The sequence below is a fragment of the Diceros bicornis genome, chromosome 26, assembly GCF_020826845.1.
Source record: "Diceros bicornis minor isolate mBicDic1 chromosome 26, mDicBic1.mat.cur, whole genome shotgun sequence".
NCBI lineage: Eukaryota > Metazoa > Chordata > Mammalia > Perissodactyla > Rhinocerotidae > Diceros > Diceros bicornis.
This window is the reverse complement of record NC_080765.1, coordinates 48,199,346-48,216,815: the sequence shown is the minus strand read 5'-3', so window position 1 is coordinate 48,216,815 and position 17,470 is coordinate 48,199,346. Positions and strand designations below refer to the sequence as shown.

General features: G+C 63.1%; 1 protein-coding gene across 5 annotated transcripts; it reads right to left on the bottom strand.

Annotated features, from left to right (window-relative positions):
• Window positions 1-240: 240 nt before the first annotated feature.
• On the bottom strand, window positions 241-15,534 carry RHBDF1 (rhomboid 5 homolog 1). 5 transcript variants are annotated; one of them, XM_058570522.1, is made up of 18 exons: window positions 15,456-15,534; window positions 6,994-7,134; window positions 6,794-6,924; window positions 5,672-5,885; window positions 5,071-5,280; window positions 4,877-4,999; window positions 4,647-4,804; window positions 3,891-4,148; window positions 3,694-3,805; window positions 3,496-3,570; window positions 3,247-3,408; window positions 2,569-2,669; window positions 2,356-2,419; window positions 1,879-1,973; window positions 1,538-1,613; window positions 1,366-1,466; window positions 1,088-1,241; window positions 241-909 (listed from the first exon to the last, which is right to left on the bottom strand). In XM_058570522.1, the coding sequence occupies exons 2-18, from the start codon at window positions 7,108-7,110 to the stop codon at window positions 490-492; spliced, it is 2,571 nt and encodes an 856-aa protein (XP_058426505.1). In that variant the 5' UTR covers window positions 7,111-7,134; window positions 15,456-15,534; the 3' UTR covers window positions 241-489. The 5 variants fall into 5 exon arrangements, with proteins under 5 accessions (XP_058426505.1, XP_058426503.1, XP_058426502.1 ...); XM_058570520.1 differs by having other exon boundaries at window positions 6,794-7,134; XM_058570519.1 differs by having other exon boundaries at window positions 6,794-14,015; window positions 15,456-15,524.
• Window positions 15,535-17,470: the final 1,936 nt, after the last annotated feature.

Below are 17,470 nucleotides of genomic sequence, written 5' to 3'. Positions count from 1 at the left end.
CGGGCAGGGAGGGTTGGGGTGGGGGCACTTCTCGGTGTGTGGGGAAATTGCATCCACGGGGCCCTGTCCCATTGTCGCCTGCCAGTTACTTTGAGGAAGCGGCACAAGGGGGGTTCCCCTGGCTGAGGGACTTTATGGGGAGGTGTATTTGACACTTAGTGCCCTGTTCTGGGGAACTGTGAGTGGGATCTCCCTCCATAACCCCCAGCCGGAAACTAGAAAGGAGGAGGCAGCTCTTGGTCACGTTAGTGGCAGCTAAAACGCTCCCGGTCCATTTATTGGCCACATGGGGTGGTCGTCAAGAGACTAGTTAGCAGGTAACCAGGGGAAGTAGTGTAATAAATGCCCAGAAGTGCGCGAGGTTCAACAGCAGTGACCAAGGCACAGAGAGCTGTGTCCAGGAACAGGCCCCCACGATGCGCAGGCGGAGGCCCACGACCTGTGAGGCTCCAGCCTGCTGGAGCACGTGGCCCCAGTGCCCCAGCCAGCTCAGTGGAGCTGAGCGTCCAGCTCGTACTTCTCACAGAACTTGTCAGTGAAGGGGATGCAGGTGAGGAACTCACACCACTCGCAGCGGACGGGGTAGAAATAGAAGAGGACCACCAGGCCAGCCAGGAGGCCCAGGAAAACCAGCTGGAAGACGATGATCTGGCAGCGCTTGCGGTACAGGTCAAACCTGCCGAAGCTGATGTAGGGCAGGAAGGCAAAGGAGAGGAAGAGGCCACTGACGAAGCCGGAGATGTGTGCAAAGTTGTCGATCCAGGGCAGCAGCCCGAAGGCGAAGAGGAAGAGCACCACGGCCAACAGCTTGAAGAAGGCGCGCCAGGGCCGGGCCAGGATCTGCCAGCTCTGGAAGAGCTCCACGAAGAGGCAGGCCAGGATGCCGAACTGCGAGCCGGCTGGGCCCACCTGGGGGCAGTGGGCATCTGTGAGCTGGTGGGGCTGAGCAGGCCCCTTCAGACCCAGAACCTTGTCCCCGTCCCAGTTCTCGTGGCCCAGAGACATCAGGACTGAGGAGCCCAATGGAGAGGCTCCTAGGCTGGGCAGTAGGTGCATACGGGGCTCCCCACCCTGGGGGCAGCTTTACCTCTGCCCGGTACGGCAGGAAGATGGCACTGGCCAGGTTACCGGTGACGCCACTCAGCAGGTAGATGATGGCTATGCGATGCCAGCCTGCCAGTTTCTCCAGGTCCCGCAGGACAGTCATCTGGAAGCAGACGGACACCAGGCAGTGCAGGATTCTGTTGGGGGAGTGCGCACTCAGCAGGGAAGGCCGCCCCTCCACCACCCCCGGCTAGCCACTCTTGGGGTCCCTGAAACCGTCCACTCCACCCATCCCTGCTCGGCCCACAAGGTGTCACTTGCCCAGCGTGCAGGAAGAGGGACAGCCACAGGCGGTAGAACTGGTCGGGCACCTCGGGGTTAAGGAAGGGCAGGAGCCCGCACACGTCATCCATGCAGTGCACCTGTGCAGAGTGGCCTGTCAGTGCCCGCCACAGCTGCGGGAGAGCGGGAGGGACACACCCTGGAGGCCTACCTGAGAGCAGAGCGTGGCCTCCTCGTGGAAGTAGCCCCTCATGAAGTCACAGTACTCCCGGGAGGTGATCTCGCACCTGGAAGGTCAGGCCAGGCTTGGGAGGACTTGCAGAGGGGGCTGCTGGGGCCCGTGGGCAACAGCCCCTGACTGCACTACCCCGGCCCAGGTGTCAGTCCTATTCACGCGCCTCTGTTGGCCCTGGATAAGGACAGACCCTTTCTCACCCCACACCCCACGGTATCTTGGGTTATTTGGGGATGTGGTAAGGGAGAAGGGTACAGCCCCTAGGCAAATGCTCTGCACCCAGGACCAGCTGCACAGGCACACACAGGCGCCCCTACCTGCCCTTGGTGCCGATGCAGCAGGGCCGGCCCGTGATGACACAGTCCATGTGGGGGTGGTTGGTATGGTTCCCAGCGCTGTTTTTGGTGCAGATCTGGGTCATAAATGGGATGAGTTGGGTCAGGGCCTCCCCCAGCCCTGAGCCCCATGCCCTGCTTGGAGGTGGGGGAAAGATGGAACGGGCTCCTAGGGTAGAAAACAAGCCTCCCTGGACATCACAGCAGGCTACTGCACCCTGAGCCCCGTGGGGCCATCTGTCATTTGATCTCCCAAGTCTCCACCTGGTTCCCCTGCTCTACCTGCTCAGAGAGGCAGGCGTTGGTGGGTGAACAGGCTGGGGAAAGGCCAGGGGCACAGCATCTGGAAACAGGCTGGTCCCACAATGGCGACCTGTCTTGCGTCACTAATGGGTGAGGTGAGGATTCCCCTGCATGTGACAAGGGTGACTCCCCAACAGCCCCCCCACCTCAGCTCACCGGCCACTTGGTGATGTCATCTGGCCACTCATGGGGGTCCTCGGAGGAGGGCTCATCACACACCCTGCGTGACCCAGTATGTTGTCAGACCCTGCTTTGTGCCCTGGGCACTGGCACCCTCCTACCCAAGTCAACAACCAAGGGAGCAACTACACCCTCTTGCCCCCACTCCCCAGGGAGATCTGGACAAAGGGAGGGGCCTGCAGGACTGACCTGGGGTCCTGGTGGCAGACAGAGCCGAACTGTCTCTTGTGGCCAGCAAGGTCTGGGGCACTGGGATGGAAGGGCCACTTCACCCAGACTGCCAGTGTGGACTGTGGGAGGACACGGGCAGCCCTGGTCAGAGCCCACCCCTCACCCAGTACAGTCTCCAGGAGGCAGGAATCAAAAGCAAAACCAGAGAGACCTCCCTCTGACTCTACAACCAGGCTCTGGATTTGCACTCCAGACACGTGCATGCCGGGAGATTCTGTTACAAGCTCCACAGCATGATTCCTATTCGTGGGTCCAAAATCAGGGAACTGCAAAAACTATGGCACCTCCACAGAAGATGATGAAATACAAACTTGGATGAATTTTTCTTTTTAATTGTTTAGTGGAAAAAGTAAGGCAATACCACTTAGGTAAGACACATGCACAAAAACAAGCCAGACACGTGCAGAAAGAGCACACCCACATCAGACACATTACCACGTCCGTCCACGGGGGAAGACAAGACATGAGAAGGTGGGGGATAAAAAGGAATGAATGTGACCTAAGGGGCCTTGTACGGATGGCGTAACGTGCCGAGAACCAGGGTAAAGGATAACTCGACCACTCCATCTGAACTCGCAACGTGACCTCGAACACGCGGTGTGGACACGCGCGAGCGGCGGGCGGGCGGGCACGCACCGAGCACTCCTCCTCTGAGGTCTGCACGCAGCCGGACCGGTCGTTGCGCACGCAGCAGGCCGAGTGCTTCTCGCGCTCGCGCGCAGCACGGATGAAACTATGCACCTGTGGATCCTGGCGCATGCAGGGCGAGAACTTGGCACCCAGGTGAATGAGAGCCTCCTGCGGGCGAGTGGGACGTGCAGCTGCGGCCTCCAGCCAAGCCAGCCCCAGGTGCCCTCCCACCGGCCCGCCAGGCCCCGCCCTCACCGAGCTGGGCCCAATCCAGAAGTTCTCCTGCTGCACATACTTGACATTCTCATAGACCCCGCGGTTCCGCAGCACCTGGGAGATTGGAGACAGAGATCAAACGGGGCCCACTTGGGTCCTCTCCTCCCAGAGTGTGGCGGGAGGGAGTCCAGAGCCCAGACTCCACGGGTCTGGGCCCAGGAAGGGCCCGGGGCTCACCGAGTCCACAGTCTCATGCTGCGAGAAGCCCACGGGAGCGATACCGTAGATGCACACGGCTAGAATGGTGACGAGCGAGTGCACGAAGGTGAGCCAGTAGGTGAAGAAGGGCCTGCGGAGCGGAGCGTCAGCAGACGGAGACGACATCCCCAACCCGGAGCCTCGCCGGCCCGAAGCCGCATCCCCCGCCAGCCTACCTGTGGTCATCCATGTCCTCGATCTGGCGTTTGACATAGCTGTCGATACGCTTACGGTAAGTGCGGTTGGTCAGCCGGCCCACCATGCCCAGCCCATACGGCCGCTTCTCCCGGGCGAAGAACTTGCGCACCGGCATCGCGATGCGCTGGCCCCGCCGCTGCCCCGCTGTGCTCACCACCTCCTGCCGCAGCCGCACCTTGGGCTGCGGGGCGGCCGTGCCCCCTTCCTTCTGCTTCCGCCAGCCGCGTTCCAGGGGCCTGGGGGAAGGGGCGCTGTCACCTCCCACCCCAGAACCCCCCCTGCTGTAGTCCCTCCTGGGTGAGACCAGGGCGACCCTCAGACTATCTTGCTCTCATCTAGTAGTGAAGACACTGCACGTCATTCAGCATCAGCCTCCTCCTTACCAGTAAAAGAGCAATCCTGAGCCCCTCCAGGGATGGTGGGGGGACCTGCCCTACGGAGGTTCCCTGACCAACCTGCAAGTATTGACTACATCAGCCCCTCCCACCTCCCGCCATCCCCCACCCTCGCTGGACTCTGTCAAGTGATCCTGTCCACAGGCAGGCCACAGAGACTCAGATGGTGCCCAGCCCCGGGGCCCCGGCCAGAGCAGCCAAGCTGGGCTCCCAGTCGACGAGGCACCCACTCCCTCGGCCCTCCACAGCTCGGCGCCCTAGGGCCTGGCTGGTCCTCACCTCCGCAGGCCCCCACCCTCCCCACACCCCACACCCCTCACCCTCACCCAGAGCACTCACAGCATTAGGTGGCTGCGCTCCAGCTCGCTGCGGTCCAGGGCCCCACCCGTGAGGTCTGCCTGCTCCGGGGCCTTCTCCCAGTCCTTGAGCGCTGCCTCCGACGGGGACTCGAACACCTCGTCTGGGTAGGTGGACAGCTCCTCGTGGAGGACACCTTCCTGAGCAAACATGTGCAGTCAGAGCGGCACGCGTAGGCTGAGGGGTCTCAGGTGATGCCGCCCGGCTCTTACCCGGGCAAAGAAGGACGTGTCCAGCTCCTCGGGGAAGTCAGCTGTGTCCTCCTCTAGGAAGCTGGCGGGAGTGAAGCTTCGGCGCTGTGCCCGACGCAACGTGCCATCTCTAACGGAGCGGCCCTGCCAGCGAGGAGGTGAGCACGCGGCCTGGTGGCAGCTCAGCCCCAGCCCGACCCCAGCCCTGCACTCACCTTCATCAGCGCTGCAGCCGCCCGGAAGCTCATCTTGGCTACCGACTCGCGCTTGCGTCGCCGGGGAAGCCGGTTGAAACCCGAGCGGGAGCTGGAGAAGGAGCAGAGGGAGGCAGCACCGGGCGTGACAGGCGTGTGCGGGGTGCTCAGGCCGTCGGCGGTGTCATCCGCCACGCGGAAGGCCCGGCCCCGGGCCAGCGGGTCTATGATCTGGTGGAGGGGAGGAGAAACAGGAGTCAGGGCCTTTGTCATCAACACGGGGGCTCCTTTCCCACCCTGGACCCCACTGTGCAGAACACGGCTGCTGCTCCTCACTCCCCTGTGGGTCCCCAGACAGCTGTGTGGGTACCACCCCCACCCTACTGCACCCAGAGGGGTCCCTCTCCCCCCTGAAGTGCATTTACACGGCTGCTCATCCTGGGACACTCCCCAACCCAGAGGCTGGCGCCACGGTACAATCCCAGGACCCTGTCCTCTCACCCAGGACCCCCTGCCAGACCATGAGCTCCGAGGAACCTCCTCTGCTCAGGGTGGCTATGCCCCCAGCCCCAGCCCAGGGGAGCAGCGAGGGGCCTGTGGAAGCAGCAGCAGGCGGGCATACCTTCTGCATGCCCAGCTGGCACGGCCCCACGTACAGTGGAGGGGGCGTCTCAGTGCTGGTCAGCGACACGTTGTCCTGGCTAGGCAGGTCCAGCTCCCGGATGACCTGGGGCTTCAGCTTCCCATAGCGCTGGCTGCAGTGACGGATGCTCTTGCGCTGCCACTTCTGGGTGCTGTCACTATCCTTGCTCACTCCAAACCAGTCCGCTGTGCCCCTGCCACAGGGGAGGAACTCAGCAAGGGGAAGCCAGATCTGCCCCTCCCCAGCAGGGGCCTCCGAGGCCCTCCTCCTGGGCAGCATGTCCCACCCCAGGCCTCCGGGCACTCCAGGGTCGAGGGCCCATGTGAGCTGGCTCTAATTAAGAGTAGAGTGGGTTCCAGCCTTGGCCACCCCTGAACAATTAGCCAACTCCAGATTCCCATGGAACCACAGATGGCAGGCCTCACCCAGGGCCGCCCCCATCCCTGAGCGGGGAGTTGTGGGGAGACACCGAGTCCAGAGACAGACTCCGAGCTCCACCTTCGCTCAGCCAGGGAGAGCGTAGCCCTGGGCGGCAGCTTGACCTCAGACACCGCAGAACTCAGGCAGGGGCACTGCAAGCCCCGGCAGGATGCTCACAGCCCTTGGACATGCAGAAACCAGGAGCACCTGCCATCAGGAGCCCCGGGGGACGCCAACCGCGCTGGCAGCTCCCGAGCGGTCACAAGCCATGCACATGCCAGCTGACGCCCACACACTCATGCCTGCCCAAGGTACCTGAGCAGGGACCGAGAGAGAGACTGGCGCTGCGGGAGGGCCCTGTGGGCAGCAGGGGGACCCAAGAGGGGCAGCGTGTGGACACGCCCAAAGCGCACCTGTCGGCTGTTCAGGGGCCAGAGCATTGGGGTGGGGGAGACAGAGAAGGAGAGAGCGAGTGCTGGGGGAGGGCAGAGAAGGGAGGCAGGTGAGAGCAGTCGGTCCCCAGAGCAGGAGGACGACAGGGTGACATGGGGAACAAGATCGAGGAGGAAGCTGAGACAGGAAGGCCTTTGCTCCATTCCCAGCCCCAGGACCCAAAGGGGACCCTGTCTGTCTGCCTCTGTCCCGCCCGCCCCCAGCCCTCAGCCCAGGCCGGTGTGATACCTGCGGATGGTCTGCGTGATGGACGTCTGGCGCTGCAGCCCCGGCCGCCGGGGCTCATGATGGGGCGAGGGGACGCGGGCTGTCTCGGCCGGCATGCTCACACTCCGCAAGAAAGCCTGGCGTCTCAGGGGCTGGGCAACGGGGTCACGGTGAGGGGGCTGGACAGGGCGCACCCACAGCCCCTGCTGGCCAGGGCCTACCTGCAGGAGGCTGGGTTCCTCCACCACGGGGGGCACCACCGCTGGGATGTCCAGCTTCAGCCAGGGCGGCTTCTTGCGCTGCAAGCTGCTCGTGCTGTCCCTGCGGGCCTCACTCATGGCTCCAGGTGCAGCGCGGCAGGCCTGGGGGTGTGGTGTATTACTCAGTAACGATGCTGACAGATCTTGGAGGGTTCACTGGGCGCAGACCCAGGAGGAGGGGGAGCCATGATAACCCACAGGCCCGGCTCCCACTGCTGCCGTCCTCCTGTGCGCTCAGCACTGACACGCTCAGTTCCTGCCTTGTGCAGCCCAACAGACATGGCTAGGCACAGACTAGGTCTTCAGACGACAGAAATTTACATGACAGTATCTGAGCATCCACACTCGCTGGTGGAGAAGCAAGGAAAGCTGCCCTCCTAGAGCTCACGGTCCAGACGACACAAACCCGTAAGTAAGCAGATGTACTGAATCAGAAGACGCGGAGTGTGACAGGGACAAAAACAGCACGACAGTTGCTGGGGGCAGTGAGGTGACATCTGAGCAAAGGCTTGAAGGAGGTGACTGAGTGAGCAAGGCTCACTAAGCAAGGCTCAGCAAGGGGGTACCTGGCACAGGGAACAGCCAGTGCAGAGGTCAGAGGGAGCCCGAGGGCAGGGGCCGGCTGAGGGGCTCCCCCGTCTGTACGGGGCAAACCTGAAGCCTGTCCGACCCAGATCTCACCCTCTTAACCACCGTGCCACCGCTGCAAAGACAGAGGGCCCGCAACACCCACGACAGGGCGCCTAATGGCTCCATCTCACACAGCGGCGGCCACTTGGCTTCCCAGCGTCAGAGAGCTGCTCTGGCGGGACCTCCTGAAAACCGCCTGGGCGCAGAGCTGCCACGACCACCAGGGGGCACCACACACCCAGAAACAGCAGCAGAGCAGCGCACGGACCCCCTCTGCATCTGACACCAGACCGCAAACATACCACCTTGGTACAGGGGAAGGGCCCAGGGCTCAGAGCAGAGGCCAGAGTTTGGTTGGGCCACGACTGCCTGGCCACGTGACCACGGCCTCCTTGGCACTCTACCCCCCCTTATAAAACATCACCATCAGGGCAGATCTGGTTCCCCTCCCCAAAGAAGGACCCCGAGGGGTCTGGAAACAGGATATCCAAGATTGGAAGGGTGCCCTGACCACAATGGGGCACATGGACAGCTGGGGAGTGGCTGAGCAATACTGGGAGGGCAGAGACCCCAATACTCCTCAGCATCCTCGAAGAGCTTCAGACCCCGACAGACTCTGACCTGCAGGGTCTGGAATCTACCTATTAATGCCTCTAGAAACAGCTCTACTCCCGAGCCTTCCTCTCCACTGCCTGGGGGAGATACAGAGAAAGCCCCACCCCTGCTTTACAGACAGGGAAACTGAGGCCTAGAGAACAGAGGCTTGCCTAGCCCAAGGTCACATATTCAGGATAGCATAACTTTGGACAGGCCCAGGACGCTGCTCATAGCTCCCACTGGACTCACAGACCAGGGAAGGGCCAGGCCTGCTCAGACCAACTCCTGGCTCTACACTGACCTGGGAAAGTCCAAGGATGTTGTCACAGCCCTACACAGACTAGGGAGGGCACAAGACGCCAAGCACAGACCAGGGATGGGCCCAGAACACTACACACAGCTGCTGCTGGTCCTATATGGACCAGAAACAGCCCTGGACACTGCTCACAGCTCCTCCCAGCCCTACACAGGGCACAAACCAGGGACAGGCCAGATGCTGCTCACTGCTCCTCCATGCCCTATACAGGACACTGTTCACAGCTCCTATCACCCCTCGAGTAACACTACTCATTGCTCATACTCCTACTGGCCCTCTACCAAACAGGGCTGAGCCCAGGGCACTGCTCACAGCTCCCACTGGCCCTACACAGACCAGGGACAGGCCTAGAAGGCTGCTCACAGCTCCTGCTGGCCCTGTACCACCGAGGCACAGGCCCAGAACACTATTCACGGCTTCTATTGGCCCTATGCCAATCAGGGACCAGCCCAGAACCCAGCTCACAGGTCCTACTTGCCCTCTATCGACTGAGGACCAGGCCAGGATGTGGCTGGCAGCACCTACTGGCCCTATACCAAACAGGGCTGAGCCCAGGATGCTACTCTCAGTTCCCACTGGCCCTACACTGACCAGGGACAGGCCCAGGTGGGAGGGAGTCCTTCGGGGACGCCTTCTCCTGGCTCTTACCCCATCTCTCACGTTCCAACCTCTTCTCCGAGCTGACTGTGCACCCAAGGGTCTTTCCATCCACTCAGGGCCAAGCCCCTCTGCCCTGCCCTCACCGGGTCCGATCTCGAGGCAAAGGCCAAGGGCAGCACTTGTTCCCACATCACCGGGAATTCCTCTGGGCCCCTGCCCATGCTGAGCCCCACAACTTGCAGTCAGACGGAGGTTTCCCTGCAGGGCATGGAGGCAGGCAGGGCTGGTGGGCCTGTGTCCGACATGCAGGCATCCTGACCGAGAATTGGGTGCCTCTGGGATCTGAACCAGGAGACCTGCATCAGCATCTAACTCGCACCACAAACCCAGCCCAGACCTCTGTCCCTTGATTCGGCCCAGCCATAGCACCAACAGGTTACAGGTCAGCACCCTGGGAGGCGGTTCCTCATCGGTCAGCCCTCCCTCCCCAGATCCTGCAGACTGGAAGACCCCTGCTGGGAAGGAAGTGACTGGGAAGGACAGTCTGAGTCTCAAGCATTGAAGGTGGAATTTCAGGCACACTGGGGGGTTGGGAAGACAGATGGTACTCAGAGAGGGGTTTCTAGAACCTGCAGTGCTGTGACAGCATCCTGAGGGCACCCTCCAAGCCTCGGTCAGGCCGGGCCTGCAGGTGGGGATCCAGGTGATCTGACCCCGAGATCATGCTGTGCCCTGTGAGGCCTTGTGGGTCAGGGGCCAGATGGATGGCGAGCCCCTTAGCATGTTAGATCGGGGAGGCTATGCCACCTTCAGTCCATCCGTGCCCCTCAATGACCACACGCCTCGCACAGCCTCATGCTCTCGCCTGGAAAACGAGCCAGTGCTTCTGATGACGCCATTTTGAGGTCCAGAGAAGAACAGGGCCGAGAGGGAATCTGCAGGTTGGGGGCCGGGGGGCCGGCCTCTCCAGGAGCCCCCATGCGTGCCCAGCACCTCTGGGTGATGTCAGCTGGCTCTCCACTCAGGAATGCGAGGAACCTTTGCCAGCTGATCAGCTCCCAGCAACACCCCCATCCAGACCCTCCATGGCTCCCTCTGCCCCCTCAGCCTCTCCTCACAGCTGGCTCCCTCCCGTCTCGGGGCTCTTCCAATGCCCTGCCCCTGCACAAGCATTCTGCCCCCTCTCCCAAGTGTTCAAGTCCCCGCAGCCTCAGGCAGGCTGCGCTATCCCCACAGGCGCTCCCGGCCCGCATTTAGCTCAGGAGTTCATCCACACGTGCTGTCCTGTCCTACCGAGTCTGCAGTGCCCAGGACAGGCCTCCTCCAGAGCTACCACCTGGCAAACACTGGTCATTTCAGAGCACAGGCTAGCAGGGGCCGACCCCATGATCTGGGGTGAAGGGGGATTCCTGAAGATGACCCTTCAGTTGGGTCTGGGAGGAGGAGCTGACCTCATGACCGTGTCAGGGCAGAACAGCATAGCAGAGGCAGAAGAAAGTGGTGAGCATGCATAGGGAGCCAGACACCCCTGGCCCTGCCAGCCTGGGCCCACGGCTGGCCCCAAGAACACATGGGCTGCTCGGCTCAGGAGGGAGCCACCAGCTCCCCGCCTGCAGGCCCAGACCTCCGGGCACCCCTCACCTCCACCCACACCCCTCCTGTGTCTGGGGCAGAGGCAGGAGGGGCTCTGTAACCCACACGGCTCCAGGATGCCCACCCTGCCCTCAGTGCCGTGGGTCCCGGCTGGCCCTACCCCTCTGTGTCCAGTTCCCCATCGGGGCCTCATGTGGGTAGGATTCACACACAGGGGCTCCACAGTGGGCCTCGAGGGTGTGGGGGAGGTGCAGGGCCAGGCCGGACAAAGAGTCTGGGATGGGGAGGGGCACAGTGTCCGCCCAGAGGAGACAGTGGCTCAGTGTCCAGGCCTCCCCCAGGCGCACAGTGGGCTCTTGTTCCCAGAACACCCCTTGGGGGGGAGTCCCAACAGCATCTCCTTCTGCTGAGCCCTCAGTGCAGAGAGAAAACACAGCCCAGGGAGGGCCGGACTGCCAGGGTCACACAGCGTCTGAGTCACTCTGGCGACATTCATAGCTGCCCACCCGGGGCTCGGCCCCATCAGGAGACACCCAAACGGGCATCTGGAAGTGAAGCAGAAGTGCTGACGATGCAAACGCTAACGGCGAGCCCAGCAGGAGGGCACAAAACAGCTGCAGGCCAGGCACTCCACAGCCCAGGCCCAGTGTGGGGCGAGATGTGAGAGGAGGCAAGGCCCAGGGACCCGCAGGTCAAGGCTACTAGGGAGGCTTTAAGGGCAGCGAGAAGGCGGGAGTGGCTGCAGCCATCAGGGCAGAGGGTGGGGTGGGAGGAGGGAGGGGCCCACTGACAGGTTCCTGCTCTGGGGACAACTGGGGACTCTGGTCTGACACTGTGCAGGGACTAGGAAGCAGGAGCCAGTGCAGGGAGGCCGGGCAGGGAGCCTGGCCCCAGACACTGTACACAGACCCTGCTCGCCTCCACCACCCGCAGCCCTCAGCAAGCCTCAGTTTCCCCATCTGAAAGTCAGGGGCCACAATGGTGCCTGGCACACAGTAGGTGCTCAAGAATCAGCAGCTGAATCAAACCCAGAAAGGCTAGTGATGCCTGCCAGCTGTGGGGAGCTCCCTGGGGCGGGCGGCCAAAGGAAGGGCCAGGGAGCCAGGGTAGAGGGCCCCAGAGCGGGTGCCACAGGAGCACGGGCCATGGTGGCCTGGGGACAGGACCCTTCAGAGATGCCCAGTGTGGGAAGGTATGCCAAGGGGCAGGAGACTGGGGAGAAGGTCTGGCCCGCCCAGGCCTGGACAGTAGCCGCGGTTGTGTGAAGCTGGATCCTCAGGTGTGAGCAGCAGCCACCACTGCCCCCACACAGGACAGTGCTGGCTGGGGGTGGGAGGCCGAGTGGACGGCCAGCCCCAGGACCAGACCCTCCAAGCCAGGGCCCTGCCCTGCTCAGAGGACCGCCCACTGCCAAAGTCAGCTGAAGCAATGGGCACCACCCTGGGACACCTGCCCAGACGTGTCCCCACCTCACCTGACCATAGTCCCAGGAGGGCTGGCTCCTCCAGCCTCCCCACCAGAGCCCTGACCTCTGACCCTCAGGTTTCCGTTTGACCCCTAATCTCATGCCCAACCCCAGATCTCCCTTGGGAGGGCGGAGAACCAGCTCTCTGACAGCCTAGAATCCAGTCCTTCTCCACCATGTGCTACTGTGTGGCAAAGCAAAAGTCACCAAACCTCTCTGTGCCTTTTTGCCTTGTCTGTAAACGGCATCATGTCAGGAATGATATTGGCCAAGCCCTCAACCCTCCAAAACCCTCCCAGCGATCCCTCCACTTTTCTGTGGAACAAATGAGGTCCAGAGGGGAGCAGGGCAGGCCTGAGACCCGGCTGACGGTCCACATGGTGCCCTCTGCCCGTCCCCAGGAGGACGCATTGGATCCCTGCCTCCTCGTGTCACCCATCGCCTGCCATCACCCCAGATGAGCATGCGGAGGGCCAACAACAGACAACAGGAGGCCCTGCTACAGGAGGCCCTGAGGGCACAGGATCCCCGTGATAATCACTGACCATCACTCTGGGACCTGACGGGGAGGGTGGTGACTAGGGCAGGAAGGGGGCGCCCGCCTAGGGAGGGGCATTGGCTCAGAGGGCGCACATGGCCCACATTCTGGCTACCAAAATGGAAGCCCCAGGGCCGGCCCCGTGGCTTAGCGGTTGGGTGCGCATGCTCCGATGCTGGCGGCCTGGGTTCGGATCCCGGGCACGCACCGATGCGCCACTTCTCCGGCCATGCTGAGGCCGTGTCCCAGGTGCAGCAACTGGAAGGATGTGCAACTGACATGCAACTGTCTGCTGGGGCTTTGGGGGAAAAAATAAATGAATAAATAAAATTATAAAAAAAAAAAAATGGAAGCCCCAGACCCCCAACAGGGGGACACACCCAGGGTCAGAGCCCCAAGGCTCAGAGAGGTCAGAGGACCTGTCCATACCATACAGTCAGCAAGGGAGTAGGGGCACAGACTCCACTACAGCAGCTTCTGGGTGAAGGCACCCCCTCGACGCAGAGGGGGAAGGCCCCCACCCCCTCAACATGCCTGGCCGGAGAGGACTGACCCCACACACATGCTCCCTGGTGCCCAGACACCCTCGAGCTTAGCAACCCCTCCCAGAACTCGGCGGCCGCTGGACGGCACCGGAGAGGCCCCAGGAAGGGAAACCAAGTCCCCAAAGTTCCTTATCAGAGCAGAAATGGCTTCACTCATCAGAAGCCTGGCACGTCGGCCTCAAACCTGACCCTGACTGACCCCGCTGACCTATCACAACTCCTGGGAGGGGTCCTCGGTGTCCATCCTGCAGATAGGAAACTGAGGCTCAGAGAGGCCAGCACTGTCTGAGGTCGCCAAGCCTCCCAGGGGTCAAAGCTTTGGGCCATGCCTGCCCAGGAGCTGGGCAGAAGGGACCCACGTGCCTGCCCGGCTGGCCCTGGCCACAGCCCCCAGGACAGGGGGCAGACCGTCTGGGTTCCTCAGGCCACGAGGGCTGTCAGGCCCCGCTGGGCCCCCTGCCACCCCATCCACCCTGAGCATCTCAGTTCAGGGAGGAGGGGGTCACCTTCAAACGCACCCCACCCAGAAAGCAAGCAGAAGCCGAGGAATCCGATCCCTGCCCTTGACAGAAAGTCGATCCTGTCACAGACACGGAGGTGGGGGAACTGGAGCCGGTGGGGGGGCCCTCACATCCCGGGAGAGGAGCAACGGGGCGCTCCGAGCAGCAGGTGGAGCTGAGAAGAGCCGGAGGGAGGACCCTGAAAGGCAGGAGACCTGGATGATCCCTCTGAACCAAGGGCCCCACTAGAATGCGAGCTCCCAGGGTGGGGATTTGTCTGGGCTGCACACTAAGGCAGGATGAGAGGTGCTAGTCAGAGCAACGATCTAGCTCTGATGCCCGCGGTCAGCCTGTCCGTGCAACGGGAGGCCGGTCAGCCGGTGGAGGCTGCTTGGAGGGGTTGGGCAGGGGCCCGGGGCCTGGCACCTTCAATCCGAGGCCACTAGACTTCTGTGCCCCCAAAATGATCCAGCTTGCCCAGAATAACACCTGATGGCAGGGGGCTCAGCCTCAGAACCCCTTGGGCCCCAGCCGGATGCTGGGTTCCCCAGCTTCCTCCCAACCTTCTGGTGGGGGCTAGGGGGCTGGGGTTGGCTCCATGGGGGTGGGGAGAACCCAGCATCTAGCTGGGCCAAACCTGAAAAGCCAGTTTCATCCTTGAATCTTCTCCGCCAGGAACTCCCAAGGTTGGGGGGGGGGGGCTTTCCCAGCACAAGGCTAGGGCCTCCAGACCCAGGCCCCGCCCACCCAAACAGACACAGTAACACCACCCCAAGCTGCACACACATAAGAATGAACCGACTCAGGACCATCTGGGCCTTGGGCAGGCACGGCCGGGGGATCCCCTGCCCATTCCCCACACAGTCCTACAGACGTGCCCCCAGCAGAGCAGACGGCCAGGCCCTCCCCCAGCGCCCTGAGCACCCACGGTCCCCGCTACCACCCAACCAAGAGATGGCCTGCTTCAAGGCACCTCGTAGTGGCCTCAGGCTCAGCCCCGGCCCCTCCTCTGGGCCGCTGAGCACAAGGTAGGAGCGTCTCTGGGAGCGGCTCCCGGCGCCCTGCAGTTCCAGCGTCTCCAGACGGGGTTGTGAGGGGAAGGTGGGTCAGTCCCCACCCTTAGCTCCACAGCTACTGCTGGTGCTGATACTACTCGCATCCCCAGCGAGGGCCGCCGGGACAGGGGAGATCCCGAGAAGTCCCACCCTCTGAGCTGGAGTTTCGACTTGGAGACACCACCCACCGGCGGTGGCCGGGAAGGAAAACGTAAGGGGGGAGGGGACAGCTCCGAGGAGCCTGGGGACAGCCCCGGACTCTGAGCCCTCCCGCTCCCAGGACCCTCAGCTGTTGGGCGGGGGCTGGAGCCGAGCTGTCCGGCCCGGTCAGGCCACTGGACGTGCTAATCCGGCCACGGGCTATTTTTGCGGCGTGCCGGGTTAGGAATCCGGGGCTGGGCCGCCTGCGCGGGCGGCTCGGGAAACTCCGGGAAGGAAAGTCCGGCCGCCTCGGGAGGGGACTCGCCCGAACCCCGGACCCGGCCCCAGACCCGGTCCTCGGACCCCGCCCGACTCCGGCCGCGCTGGGCTGAGTACTGGCCCGCGCGCAGCGGCCCTGCACCCCTCCCGCCGCGCTCACTCACCGCCGCCGCCGGCACCGGGGGTCCTGGGGGGTCCCGAGGGCTTCGGGGAGGGGCTGCAGCCGCCGGCCGGGAGGGCGCCCGCGCCGAGTCCCCGCCCGCGCGCCCGCCCGCCCGTCCGGCCGCCCGCCCCGGAATGCCATGGAGCGAGGGGCGTGCGCGCCGGGGGCGGGCCCGGCCGGAGGGGGCGGCCGCGCTGACTCAGGGCTCAGGAATGCGCGCGGCCCGCCCGGCCCGAGTCACCTCCTCCGGGAAGGCCGCTGGCCTCCGCTCTCCGCTGTGTCCTGCCGCGGGGACACCTGTGGCTGGGGTTCGCGGGCGCCTCGGCCAAGGAAGGCAGGGAGGATCCGACGGCCCAGCTGGAGGGAGCCTGACGGTCAACGACGGTCTTCGGCTCCTCAGCTGCCCCAGACTCCAGAGTGAGTCTGCCCTGATTCCACCACGCCTTGTGTTCGAGAAGGGGGGACAGAGAGTGCCCCTGGATCTCCTGTGAACCCCACCAGGAGCCTCCTCCACAGGCCCACACGGACTCCGCTCACCCAGCCCCACGTGAGCACTCACACTTCCTCACACACATCCACACTCATACACGTGCTCCTGCATTCATGCACATACACGCTTGTGCTCACTCACTCATTCACACACCTGTTTACACAGATACATGCACGCACCTACTCACACAATTGTACACTTTCATGCCCACTCCCACACATTTACATATGCACACAACCACCATTGTACACTCTCATTCGTGTGTTTACACACTGATGCACCGTCACACTGACACTCACAACAAAGGCAGGATTGGAGCAGTACCCCTCCCCAGGCCCCTGTGCTCCCTGCCCCAGCAGCCCTGCTCTCCCTGCAGGCTTCCAGGCCAGGCTGGGCCTACAGCCCTGAAACCTGCGCACCGTTTCTGGGGACCCTCGGGGGCCCCCCTTTCAGAGTCCCTCACGGCCCAGGGCTCGCCCCTGCACTCTCTGAGTTGGACACAAAATGGCCCATCTGCACTAGGCTGAGGCTGCTGCTGAGTTTCCCAGCCTTCCTCTCTCAGGACACTCAGGAGTCGGTGGGTCCGGAACACCCGGGAATGGGGGCAGGGTGACAATGGCAGGGAGCAGGCAGGGACGACCCGGAGCTGTGAGTGGTGGAGGGGCCCAGGCTTCCTCTGGGTAGTTGATATGGTCTCCCTTCTTCCCTCGGAGAAAACAGAACTGGGACCACAGGTCTCCTAAGCACCCTTCCACTGGAGGCCGGAACACCTCGGGGCATGTGAGGCCCAGCCCCTCAAGCCTCAGAGGGCCCACAAATGTCTCCTAAGAGCCTCTGCTGGTCTGGGACCGGGTGGCACTGGCCGTCTGGACAGTTGCTGCCACGGTCAGCGGCCCTGCCCACTGCCTGCCTGCAGACACGACCTGGTCCGCGGCTACACAGAAAAGAAAGCTGGCAACATGCAGTTTGGTCCCGGAGCCTGGGCAAGGGACAGAGTCCTCTGATGGCATCCTCGTCCATACCATAGGACAGAATGGTGCCTGCACATACTGGGGCCTCTGTGAACACAGGCATATCCACATTCCACATGATCCTTAGGTAAAGGGAGATAACGAAAGCTTTGGAGGGGGTAGAGGGTCTTCTTCACTGGGGGGCAACCTCAGGTGCACTGGCGACACAGGACAAGAGGGAGGCCACCTGATGCTAATGCTCAGGGCTCCTGCAGCCCGCACGTGCCACCCCTCCCATGCCAGGCTCGCAGCCAGACAGGACAGTCTCTCCATGCCCCACGTTCTCGACCCCTGCCAGGGATAAGCAAGCCTCCCCCAGCTGGATGTCAAGACTGGGCTGGCAGGGCCAGCGGCAGTGTCATCTCTGGCGTCCAGGGCCTGGGCTCCCCTCCAAAGCATGCCACGGCTGGGCATCTGGTGCTGGCAGGTCCTCTCCCACAGTGGACACTGCAGGGCGCCACCCAGACCTGCCCCCTGACCCAGACACTCCCCCCCAGCTGCCAGGGTGACTAGCCA